Source organism: Myotis yumanensis, unplaced genomic scaffold (genome assembly GCF_028538775.1).
Source record: "Myotis yumanensis isolate MYYU_CA2020_CCGP unplaced genomic scaffold, mMyoYum1.0.hap1 SCAF_8, whole genome shotgun sequence".
Classification (NCBI taxonomy): Eukaryota; Metazoa; Chordata; class Mammalia; order Chiroptera; family Vespertilionidae; genus Myotis; species Myotis yumanensis.
In genome coordinates, this window is record NW_027223759.1 from 50,036,689 (window position 1) to 50,049,553 (window position 12,865).

Here is a 12,865-nt window from a genome sequence, read left to right on the forward strand (position 1 = left end):
CAATTCTCAGGAGAATTAGAAAGGAACCTAAAAGGACACTTGAGTTTTCTCTTGAAAGATAAATAGCTGATCATTAGAATTGTGCTGTCAGAATGGAGTTGTGTGGTGTGTACTCTGGGCAAAGGGGACATGCTGAACAGAAGCAGAGAAAAATGGAGCAGCAGGCAAAGTCTAAACAGTCTTTTCTGTGGGTAAGGAAGGCCATGGGAGGCAGTGAGAGTTTGATAAGCAAAACTAGGCTACAGAGGTTTGCTGTACCCAGAGCTGGTGGGGCATTCCAAAGAGTTTGAATTTTATGTTAATGGCAATAAGGAAGGAACGCTACAGAAGAGTTCGTAAGTAAGTGATCTGATCAACATGATCAAATTTGAGTTTTGGGATAATCACACAATCACACATTACTATTTAACTGTCAAAAATATAGATCCAGTGTCCAGATGTAAGATGTAAGTTATTTGAGGACAGTGACTTGCATATAATAGATTGGGAAATATGCATTTTCTTTTTTCTTCATTCTACTGCTAATAAAAGTACTAGTAAGTTTGGTTACCTTCAATCAGTACTGCTAAACAGATAAGGCATATGTATGTCCCTATCTGTACACATGTATTCTAAATGCCAAATCACACAGATCCTGTTTTAAGCAAGGCAAAACACAAATACTACTGAACAGGTGAATTACAGGATGCAACTTAAAAGGGGTTGGAGTTGCCTTTGTAAAAATATTATCCTCTATTTAATTTGAATAGGGGGCTCCCTCTCTGGCCCCTGTATTTATGTATACATCATTTCTTGATGAAGGAGTTGAATAGTTGAGGAAGAAAAATGTTATTAAGCACCTCCACTTAGAGATCAAACATCATAAAGTTAACACATCTTTGAGATGATAATATAATGAGCCATTATATTATCCAGGAACTGGATTCACTCACAGCTTTTCAAGAATGTCTCTGTTACACAGAGGGAGGGAGGTTTTCTTGAGTGTGTGTGTGTGTGACAGCTCGGAATGTAAGAACAAAGGGCTTACACAAAATGCAACAGTAGATACAACTTAGAAACCAGTTTTACTCTGCTGCAAACAAATGGACAAGATATTATACAATATATAATAAAAAGTACAGCATAGTACAAGTGCCACTAATAAAAGAAACTTAAGGATAAGACTTAAAAATGCTTGTTTGTGATATATGTATATATATATATACACACATTGCCATAAAAAGCCACAATAAATACACAAATTTCCATGTCATTCATAATAAATACTGAAAATATAAATACAGAAGATTATAGCTAATATGAATAAATTATTACAACATAAGGTCCAGGTTAAGTTCTATTGAATAATATTGTAGCTTATTTTATATACCCTTTGGCATCTTTGATGTTATAACTTATACACAAGAGAAATCAGTCTAGAAACTGTGACATATAACATGACATCTTAGAGTATAGTGACTGTGTGTGTGAACTGTAAGTTTGATTTTTCCCCCTTCTGACCTTTCCATTTGATTAGACTACTATTTAAATTGAGTAAAAATAATAACAGAAATCAACAAAAAGATAAAACCAGTCAAATGTTAAAAAATTGTTACAGTTTATCTCACTGAGTTTTTAAATTACTCCCCCTCCCCTGAAGTGAAAACAAACAAAAGCAAAACAAAATACTCTCAAAAGACTTCCCTTGTGTAAAGCCCATTCCCAATGTTCCACAGTTTAACATAGACTGAAGGATAACGCCCGGGTGCTCTAGAGCATTCGATCCACCATCTCATTCAGCTCACTAGGTTTCACTAGAATCTGCAAATGTACCAAATTTCTATGGCAGTTGGAAAGTGGAGACACAGTTGATGTCTAAGACTATGATCAAGGTCAAGATACTGCAAAAGGTGACATCTGTCTATGCAATGGATTATACAAATATATTTCAAATGGGGAAAATGCATTTTTGACCAACGTCAAATGATCTTTTCCTATCAAATTGATATACCCTGTGACACTGAGGGAAACACACTGAAATAACAAGGCGCCATTTTCTGCATTAACAGGCATTAACCAGTACATATGTATTAATAGTTCTACCTCAAGAGGCTATTATTACACCAAAAATGCAATAAACGAAATGAAAGCAGATCATCTTTACTAAGACACAATAAAGGCTGAGGTTCTCAGGAACAGAGTCATCATCTACAGGTTTTTAATTTTTAAAAACTATTTCTGCACTGTAAATGTCTAGCGTTTATTTTACAGCAAACACTTTTGAAACATGTTTCACAAACTACGCCTCAGACTTATTTCCATAGAGGTGCCTAAAGTCAATTAAAACATGGGCCAAATCATTCAACCTTCTTTACATAAGATTCTATAGCTTGCTTTATTTATTTATTTATTTATTTATTCATTTATTAATTAAGTAAAAGGGTTATTTCCCCTGTTGGTGGTGGTGGGGAACAACCACACTGATGTGGCTGGTGTTTCACAAGAGCATCCTAATCGGGGAGATTTTAAAAATCCCATGGAGAAAGGAGACTTTTTGGGGGTGCTCCTCATCATAGGCTAGTTCTGACTCCTAGTTGGAAGCAACTAAGCAAACACAAAAACAAAAACAACGTTCTGAAAGCTGGCTGCAGGGGGTGATTGGGTCAAGCGATGCAATCAGAAAAAAGTCACCATCCTACAGAACTCCTCCCTTGGCTTTCAGGCTTTGTCAGAATGATAAATTTTTAAATCATTTTGCCGATCCCTGGGAAGGCGAGCAACTATTGTTTATATAACATGGGAAGAAAGGCTGGGATCAAATGGAGGGTGAGCAATTCTTTGGAGTAATTTTATTTCACATCAGACTCTCCCCAGCTAGTTCCAACTTCCCCAGAAGAAGTGGAAAACCATGAGATTCTCACTTGTCATTTTAGGGTAAAGAGAGTTTAATGCGAAGGTATTTATTTAGAGGCAAGAAGGTAAAAAAATGCTCATTTTTTGTAATTGTAACTTCTCAGAAACAGTCACTTTTCCTGAAATTGTCTCCTGACATCTCAGTGATGAAAAACAAAAAACAAAACACACACACACAAAAAACTAACTAAAGTCATTATTTTCCAGAGCAGGTCATAATTTTTGACCTGACATAATTGTTTCAATACCCACATCTTTATTTTAAAAAATCTAGTTTCTTAGGAGACTTGTGGAATCATCAAATATAATAATTATCAAAGGATGGAGAAATCCAACTTTCTTTAAGTGTCCCAGTACAATGGCCCAAATCACCACAACTGTTGCCAAGTGCCTAGCTCACAACGACTGGCCAAGATATTTTCTTATTGTGAGAAAAACCTAAGAGATCTGGATTGTGTTGCCAAGGGAACCGCCTTCCCTGGAGATGTGAAGAATAGATGGGTATCTCTCCTGTTGTGCATGCCTGAGTGACAGTCCTCCCTGGAAGTAGATGGATGAGCCAGATGACCCCTGGAGATCTCTTCTGGTCTTAGGACTATAAAATTTAAAGAATATAGAAGAACCTCAAACTTTCCATTGTTCACACACAGTTGGCCATTGTGAGTATCTTTGAAAAGATTAAACTATTTTGAGATACCCCTTCAGCATGACTAGCACTGATGAATCAAGATTCAGACAGTAAACTTTGACAGTGGACCTTATTTGATTATGGTACAAAGGAAATGACTTTGCCAACTGCCAACATTTAAAGTCTGTCAAGTTCAGATATCATTTTGGTATTATTAAAACACCCAAGGATCAACACTAAGTTAGCAAAAAACAAACAGAACAAACAAACCAAAACCAAAACCAAACAAAACCAAAAACAAACAAACAAAAAAACTAACCTCAGGCAAAAATAGATATTTAGATTTTCCTGTATAGGAAAATTCAGATTTGGGTGGGTTTTTGTTTGTTTAATTTTTTTTTACTTCTTTCTTCTCTTTCATATTTAAGTAAAATTTCAAAGTAATATATAGATCTTTGAATTTGTTTTAAAGATGGTTGGCTTTATTTATGGCTAAGGAGACTAGCTTAGTTGCCAACATAAAAGGAGCCAAACAAAACTGGATAAATCATGCTATAAAGTTAGAAATTTTATTCTCTTTTAAAATAAGGAAGCTAGACCTCTGAGAAGGGGGTTTCTGATTTTACCTAGAGTGGCACTAGGTCTTGATGAAAATCTCTGGTGATAGAAACTCCTAAATAATTTTTAAAGAGGTATTTTCCAATCCAATTTCCTTTCAAATATTCATTAATAAATAACTTTAAAGATACTCCCAACCCAGGTAAAAAATATTGGAAGAAAGCCAAAAGAGAAAAAGAGAGGGGTACCTAACAAAAAAAGCCGTTCCAAAATTACAACTGAAACCATTCTATGAGGTCACATAAATTAACTTAAACAAAGGCAAGGCTAATTTCTACTATAAATTTGTCTTCTCCTGAATCCTTCTGATCAATATACATTATCTTAAAAATATTTAACTGGCCTCACACATCACAAAAATGAGTTATTGAACTGACATGACTATCACCGTGGTAATGAGTAACACAAGGAAAGGAATGGCATCATTAGCATGTTGAATACAAATATTGTCCAAAATAGAATTATATTCCTTTGAAAACTTTAGTTCTGCCAGAAACTTATGAGATGTAATAAAATGACACACTAGAGCTGGCTTTTCTTGAATTATAAATGTCAAGTATCAAATTAAAAAAAAATTACCCTGTAGAGTGATATATTTATCACAAGTGAAAGTAGTCAACAACGTGATTTAAGTCCTTGAAATTACCTCATTTTCTATGAATGTAACAAGCACCTGTATTTACTGAAATTCCAAGCCACCTGCTAATTAGATTACAAAAACTGCACGCAGAAAATGAACTCGTTTAGGCTTTGAATCTGTACAATCCTGCTTCCCATCCTTCTGTCTGAGTCACCACTGTCAGGATACAAAACTCAAGACATGACATTTACTATCCAGAGCGTACAGTTAGACTAATCCCAGGACTGCCCACCGGTAACACCCAGCTTTTGAGTTTGAATTTCTGACAAGAAAAAAAACCAAAAGACCTGTATTGGTTAGGAAGGGGGAATCTCATGGTCTTGGCTGAAAGATAGGAAAAGAGTTGAAGTAAAATTTAGAAAAGTGACTGTTTTAAAGAGTCACACTGAATATGCAGATTGGCAAGTAAAATATTAACTTGCCATTATTTCCATATTTACCATTTATTTCCATACTACTTCTGACAAATAGTCTGTCATTTGAATATAAAATGTGTTTAAATCTTAAAAATGGTTTCTTTAGCATGTTCCAGCTGTTTTTATTTTTTAAAGCGTCAGATGATTTTTGGATAGGAAGATGGAATTTGTACGAACGGTGGGCAGCAGACTGAGCACCACCAGGGCTGTTGAATGCCCACACTGTGACTGCCCTTCTAGAATCTGGGCTGCCATTTGTGAATCTACTTTTTTCTATTATAGTAACATTTTAGTTTTTCATCTCTGCTGAAACTTATGGTTTCAAGGAGACACTATCACTTATTACGTTTATATTCCATCCTCACCCCACCCTGACACTTCCATAATTCTAATGAGGTTTCAAAATGCAGATTATTCAGTTAAATTTAATCAATTAAATTATTCAATGCTACATAACACATCTGATGAGCTGTGCTATTTGTGCAAAGCTGGAGCATTTGGCTTAGGCATTTAAGTTTCCCTTGAACATGTTAGTAGATCTCAGAAGGAATAATGTAATCAGAAGTCATAATTTGTGTTAGAACCAGGAGTAGTGATTAAGGCTTTAAACTTTTGGCGCTGGTTGTGGTCAGGATCTATGGAGAGTTCCAGTTTCAAATGACAGTACAATCTTGCCTTTGAAAGCACGCCAGTACTCCCCGTTTGAGTTTGGTATTTTATACACTGACTACAATAATGAATCTCTAAACTCTGTGAGAGAGAAGGAGCAGATGCCATTTGAAAGAGGAAGATTAAGTCATATTTGGAGAAATGGAAGGCTTTGTGGCACCTTCTAAATAGGCGGTCTCCTGTTGACTTCTGACGATGTCAATTTTCCACCTGCTGATTTGATGGTTTGTAACCCCAGCGAAGGTGAGAGGGCAGAATGATCTTTCTGTTTTCTAGGGGCTGCAAGGCAATGCATTTGAAACTTGGAACTAGGGCTTTGCTATTTTGATAGGCTGTTTATTAACAGAAGTGTGATTGTGTTCCCTATTGCTGTTTCAAAGGTTTCCTGAAATGCTTCCTGCCTTATGCATGAGTCAACCCGCCTTTGAAATTGTCTAGTAGGAGCTTGCTGGTATAAATTTAGCATCACTTATATGGGTCTCACACTGAAAAAGCAATTAGCTGAAAAATCTCTTTTTCATTCGATTCAGTTATTCTCACTGGGTCCAGATTTAATTCATAAATGTCAGATAAGAGGAAAGGAGGAGAATACAGGAAGTCTCATTAATTTAGAAAATAAGAAGTTTCCTTTTAGCTGCAGCTTGCATATAACTAGACAAGAATTGATGTCCCACTGTCTATCACTTTATAAAATCACAAATTAAAAAGATGATAAGGATTGATTATTTCATGCTACTTTTTATCATCATAACCTTTAGAAATTGTAGCGGTTTCCCCCCTGTTTTTTACCATCTCTAACACAGTAGAAGTTCAATAAATATTTGTTGAAAGAAAAAATTGTTACTTAATAAATTCTAAATATCACGACCAAAGGGTTATATAAACCTGTACAACAATATCAGAACTTTAATTAAAGAGCCAGTGATACATCATATGTTCTTCTGCTTAATGGTAACCAAACCAGATTTTTGCCCGGAAGTCAGCTGAGTGTAAAAATTTAAAGAACATAATCACTTATAATCTCTTTGTTTCTGGATTAATTTGTGGCCTGTGTGTCTGTAACTCATAGTTGTATATGTGTGTATGGGGGGGGGGGGAAGGGGGGATGTGGCGATTGCTGAGTTATATATGGTTGTGAAGATTTTATCACTTTAATAAGTATTAATTTCACATTTTATATGTAGCTCGCACAATAAGAAAAATATAGTTTTATCACAAAGAAAAGATTGCCTTTCGAAAAGTAACTATATTATTCAATTAACCAAAAGACATGAGACAAGCAGATCTTACTTATGTCTTAATAATCAATGTTCAAGAGATGGGGGAGACCTTAAATGAATCTCTTTCACTGATTTCTTTCTCTCATAAAAAAACCCTGGAATGTCAAAGAAAATGAAAGCTACTCCAAGTCACTTGACTTGCAAATCAGTTTGGCCTGGATTCTAACTGGGAATTAAGCTCCAATAAAAGGTAGAGGGCTGGTGCTAAAACAACAGGGACCAAAGCAGGAGGCTTTGCCCTTGACAGTGAATGACTAAAGAGTTGTGTGTCAAAAAAAGGCTGTAATTTGGTTAGATAATGCTATGGGAGCAATGAAAGAGCTGCTGGTCTGGTTAATGTGGCTTGGTATAATGATCTTAAGTATCCCCACTGTCTGTGTCTAGCTTGATCCCCATTTTAAAAAGCTTTCCTGGTATGTGGGCAGTATTTGTTGAATAGAAGGGCTATTAATGGGGAAAAAAGTCAGATAGAACACTGTGCTCTCTCAGCTTTTCTGGGAAAGGAAGTAACAATGAAATGATTCCGTCAATAACATTATTTGCAACTTTGAGTCAATCTTTTCAAACTATAGCTTTAAAAATTATACTTTTTCCAAATCACATTTTTAGATCATAAAACCCAACCAGATTCTAGGGTAGGGAAAATTCAGTACTCATTGGCCATTGCCTAAAATCTACTGTTCTCCAGTGCGTGTGTGTGTGTGTGTGTGTGTGTGTGTGTGTATGAGAGAGAGAGAGAGAGAGAGAGGGAGAGAGAGAGAGAGAGAGAGGTGTTTTAATAGGTAATCTGTGTAGGCAGCTTGTGGGAGATGTTTAGGGGTTAGGTTATGTACATAAAGACTTGGAATGGTTGGAAGGCTAATCCTTCTGTGTAGCAGTGACTTTTATCCCCAATTGGACAGATAGGGAGATAAGCTCTGGGGTGTTTGTTTGTCTGTTTGCTTGTTCCTAGGTTAAGCATCCTTTTGGAAACGAAGCTACAAAACAAAGACCAATGAAACATAACCAAGTAGGCATCAGCCTTCTTGGGAAAAATGAAGCTGAACGGAATTGAATATCTATCCTTTCAGGAAGTGGACTGACATTCTATACCCTTCAACTCTGCCCCAGCCAGAGTCGCCTCTCCCCCACTCTGCTGTACTCTGTGTTCCAAGAATAAGCTGAGTGCTTCCCACGTAAATACTGCAGGGACTTGCAACTGGTCCAGCAAATATGGCACATATGATTCTTTTACGTGCTTGAATAAGGAACAATAACCTTTCGTCAGTATCTCTTTGGGTCTGTGCTCTTTGCATTGTATGGGTAGGGGGGAAATTTGAAGATCAAACACTAAAAACTGTAACTTTGTAGACATACCCTATATGCTACTGATCAAGCAAAACCTCAATCAGATTACCAAGGGGCTTATCACTCAAAAGGAATATCCCTGCCTTCCTTACTTTACCTCCATAAAGGATAAACCCAAAGATCCTTTAACGTTAACATTAATGGTTATAAATTTGGCCCACTGGTGGGTAGAGAAGGGGCAGGAACCAACCGCACAGTGGAGAGCTGCAAGTAAACACATTGTCCCCAAGTCAAGTTTTAGTAGAAACTTTTCCATTGGAGGACTTTAGATCAAACATTTCCAAGTTCAATGAAGTAAGATGGTATTTTTTAAGGAACTGAGATCTATGATCTATTTATGTCCATATTTCTAAACATCCACGTCTAAAAGACAGAAAAAATAAGTAGCAATGCAGTCACTGAATAGCAAGGCATGTCCACATTTCAAAGAGGCAGAAACTGTGAAATGATATAACAATAGGTCCAAAATATGGAACAGATTTAGCATAGGCATAGTGTATTGAAAAAAAGAAGGGAAAACACGTTATTTAGTTACCTAAATTAATTTACAGGAAAACAGGATCTTAGAAGTCCTCCGACGAGCCATGTATAGATCATCTAAAGGTGGGGAGTGCTTGTTTTATTTCTAACTGTCCCCTTTAACAAGAGAACGTGAGGTAATTAGAAAGTATTCAATGCTTTCTGGACTGTTCTGTTAAATGTCCCAGGCAAGATAAATCAAAATGCTGCAGAAAAGTAAGGCCTAGTTGAGTATTTGGGTAGAGGCCCCCCCTTCAATCAGCTAGTCACTAAATGGAAATCTCATTATACACGCATTCTGTAGAGATGGATTGGTCTCGCTGTAGAAAAGGCTGGTTGCTGAGGATGTGTCTCTTCCATGATCCTCAGCCTCTTCTGCATTTACAGAGTTAGGTCTTCAGAGCGGCGAAGGAAAACAGGTCATTTTTCCTTCACAGAGTACCATTGGATGATTCCTCTATATTAAGTATATGAACCTTACCAGAGTTACAGATTTAAAAAAAATTGTTTTAAAATTTGTCATCTTAAAGAATTCTCAGTCCCCACCCCTCACAAGTTACCATGAAGGGGCACTAAAGTGCATTTTGATGTAGGGGAGTAGAGTTTAAAAGTGCTGTCCAAGGTAAGAACCAAGATGATGCTGTTTAAAAAAGAAAGGCAATTCCTTCTACCTCCATCTCTGGAGTCAATTGAGGGAGGGCAATGAACTAGGCCCTCCCCAAAGGATTGTCCTAACTCTTAACTTGAGAGAAAGCTGTGTAAGGACCTGCACATATAGACTCATTGATTTGTCCAAAATAGCAAAAATAGGCCTATTTCACCCTTAAGAAAGTATTTGCAAATTTGATCAGTTATGATCGTAAAAACGTGAATGGATTCCAGATGCAATCCATGTGGGCATGCTCGGTGGTACTAACTATGCATCTTCAGCTTAAAAGAACATGCGGCTGCTCATTTTCATCAAAACATGACTTCGAACTACCATAAATGAAATACACATGGGACAATTAAATCTTTTTCTTACAATAATTATGTTTACATTAAAAAGTCACCATCATCTTCAGATAATATCGAAAAGTAGGACTCTAAATCTTATTCTCTCCCAGTCTTAGTTAACAATTTTGCACAGGCCCGATAATCCAAAACTTGGAGCTCTGGTCTACACAACTTGGCAGGTTTCACACAGTTTGACAGGTAGGCAATTGTGAACTATGCTTTTTAAAAATTAGCATTTTCTATCAAAACAGTCTGAAATCGTTTAAAATCCTCACAGAGACTGTATTTGTGCAATGCCACAGACACACAGCTAGAAAGGGGAAAACAAAGTACAGTCTGGAAGATTCATCACAGTCCAAGTTTTCTTGGTCCTCAGTTTAAACAACCACGAGCCCAGGAAATCCAATTAAATACAGTGCTTTAAATAGAAGACTTGGTCCTAGAATAACTTAGGTGACTAGACAGGGACGGTCTCCACCACGGGTGATTTGATGCACTCCTCGTGCAGTCTGCTCTTTTCTGCAAGGCTCAGAGGATTTTCAGCAGAATGCTCTGAAATGTGGCTGCCATTCAATGTAGAGACAAACCCCTCCTGGGAGGGGCCTTTCAAGTATGAGTGAAATTCCATTTGAGGGTGATTAGACCTGTGTTCGGGATATAAGCTATTGCAGGCCACACCGCTGTCATTTTCCGAGGACGAGCAGCAAACGATGACAGAGGGGTTGGCAGCTGGGTAGTGGGAGGTGCCGTAGGCCTCTTCTGCGTGTCGGGCGTAGTCAACGAACTGCTCTGGGGTCATGGTGTAAGGCACCAGCGAGAGGGTACCATTTTTGACAGTATCTCTTTCAGCATAGTTCTCAGAGATCTGGTTAGGAGTTCCTGGAATGTGGCTATCTATTTGGTAATACAGAGTTGAAGAGTTGGCATAAAAAGAAGCATTTTTTGCGTGGCTTTCGTGCACGGCGGTGCCATCAGAATAACACAGGACGGAAGGGAGAGGGACAACTTCAGCATGGGTACCCAAACCTTCCATGAAACTGTCTCCTTTCTCCTCCTCCTCCTCTTCCTCCTCCTCCTCTTCCTCTTCCTCCTCCTCATCTGACTCACTGGGTGCCAAGCTCTGAGTGCTGGAATCGGTGACACCGCTGCAGAAGCTGCTCCCATCCTCCTCCTCCTCCTCCTCTTCCTCCTCCTCTCCTTGGCAATCTAATTCCTCAGCGGACTGCAAGTGCAGTACTGCAGCCTGGGGGTCAGTTTCAATCTCAAAATTGTCTGTGATAGAATATTCTACGGAGTGAGCGACAGGGCCCATGGAACTACTGTGAGCACTTATCTCACCATGGCAGCCGTTCAGCGTGGGGATCTGCTGCTCTCGGTTTTTCTCCAGTTCAAGTTTCATGATTGTGTGCAAAAAGTGAGTCCGGACACGGATAGGATTAAATTCAATTCTACCTGCTGTGTTACTACATCCTTCTTTAGTGCAGCCACACGGGAAAGACATTCGATCCACCTTGGAAGGAAGGACACAGATTAGCCCCATGGAACTCTTACAAACCAAATATAAGTCCAGTACCTTCCAGCAACCCCTCTGAATCTGGGATTACTTAATTCCACTTTGGCTAGACCAAATGACAATCAAATTGCAAACAGAAATGAAAAGGGAAATGGAGGCTTAAAACATAAGAGTCAACCCAGTTTTAAAACCTACATTTAAAATAAAAGTGAGTTACAGTATTATACTAGAAATATATTGCATATTTTGAGTTTGCTGACCCCTCCTGTGCTTTCTCCACTTCCTCCTCCATTCTTCCTTTTTTCCTTCTCTTCATCCCATTCACTTTGCTCCCTTTCTAAAAATGTTTCTGTCCTTTCCCCAAGATCCCTTTCCTTGCATGCCAGCTCATGCGTCCAATTTTAAACAAACTTGCCACCCTCATCTCCACCTGCTATTTTTAAATCTAGATTTTATGACATTCCCCATATTAGTCATGTATTTTTTTCTTGGCTTATTATAAGATGAACTTCTCTGTCCAAGGTGTCCAGATTGACACCACTCAGAATATTGTGTAGCCTGATCATTTGTTCCCATTGGTTTGCCTCTGTGCTCGATGCATGTATGCTGGCTGCAGGGCTGTGATGGATATGCACATTCATGATTTTGACTGGTGGACCCCTGTGCTTAGGTCCTGGCTCCTTCCTTCCCCACTCCACTCCAGTAGACTACAAGTTCCTCAAGTAAAGGGGATGCTCATTTCATGAATATCTTAAAATTATTCAAGTGATTGGATCCTGTGGATAGAGTAGTGGGTTTCGGCAAGTGTTGTTGGACTGAATGCTTAAATAAGTGATATGTGGAATTCTGGGCAATCCAAGGGTACTCCGAAGATATTTGCTAATTGTCCCAGATTCCTCCAATTAGCCTATATGCAGACCAGAGCACAGGCTACCAGAACTTGCTCTATTAGCACCTTATCCAAATGTGGGGCATTTCCTATGCAATAGAGGAGAAGGCAGACTCTCATGCAGTCATCTGGGCCCAATAAAAATTAGTAGCAGATGTCAGAACCAGAATCGACAGCTGTTTTCTTACTCATTAATCCCTTTTCTGTGAATCTACCTCAAACAACTATTCAGCTGATGAGAACTATTCTCTCCTTCTGCCTGTCTGAGGAGCTCTCCTTATTAAAAAAGCCAAGTTTCTGCCTAAAATAATGACACCTAACTAATCATGGAGCACCCGTGCTGTTACAGATGAATGGGGACCTGAGAATCATCTAATCCAGGGGTTGGCAAACTTTTTTTGGTAAAGGGTCAGAGAGGAAATACTTTAGGCTTTGTGGGTCATAGGTCTCTGTGGCAA

General features: G+C 38.3%; 1 protein-coding gene across 5 annotated transcripts in view; it reads right to left on the reverse strand.

Annotated features, from left to right (window-relative positions):
- Window positions 1–1,040: 1,040 nt before the first annotated feature.
- Window positions 1,041–12,865, reverse strand: part of CSRNP3 (cysteine and serine rich nuclear protein 3) — a 186,196-nt gene continuing 174,371 nt past the window's right edge. For all 5 annotated transcript variants that reach the window (XM_070422834.1, XM_070422833.1, XM_070422835.1 and 2 more), the window contains one exon: window positions 1,041–11,515. In XM_070422834.1, coding sequence (XP_070278935.1) covers window positions 10,463–11,515 — 1,053 coding nt within the window. In that variant the 3' untranslated portion in view covers window positions 1,041–10,462. The remainder of the gene's footprint in view (window positions 11,516–12,865) is intronic.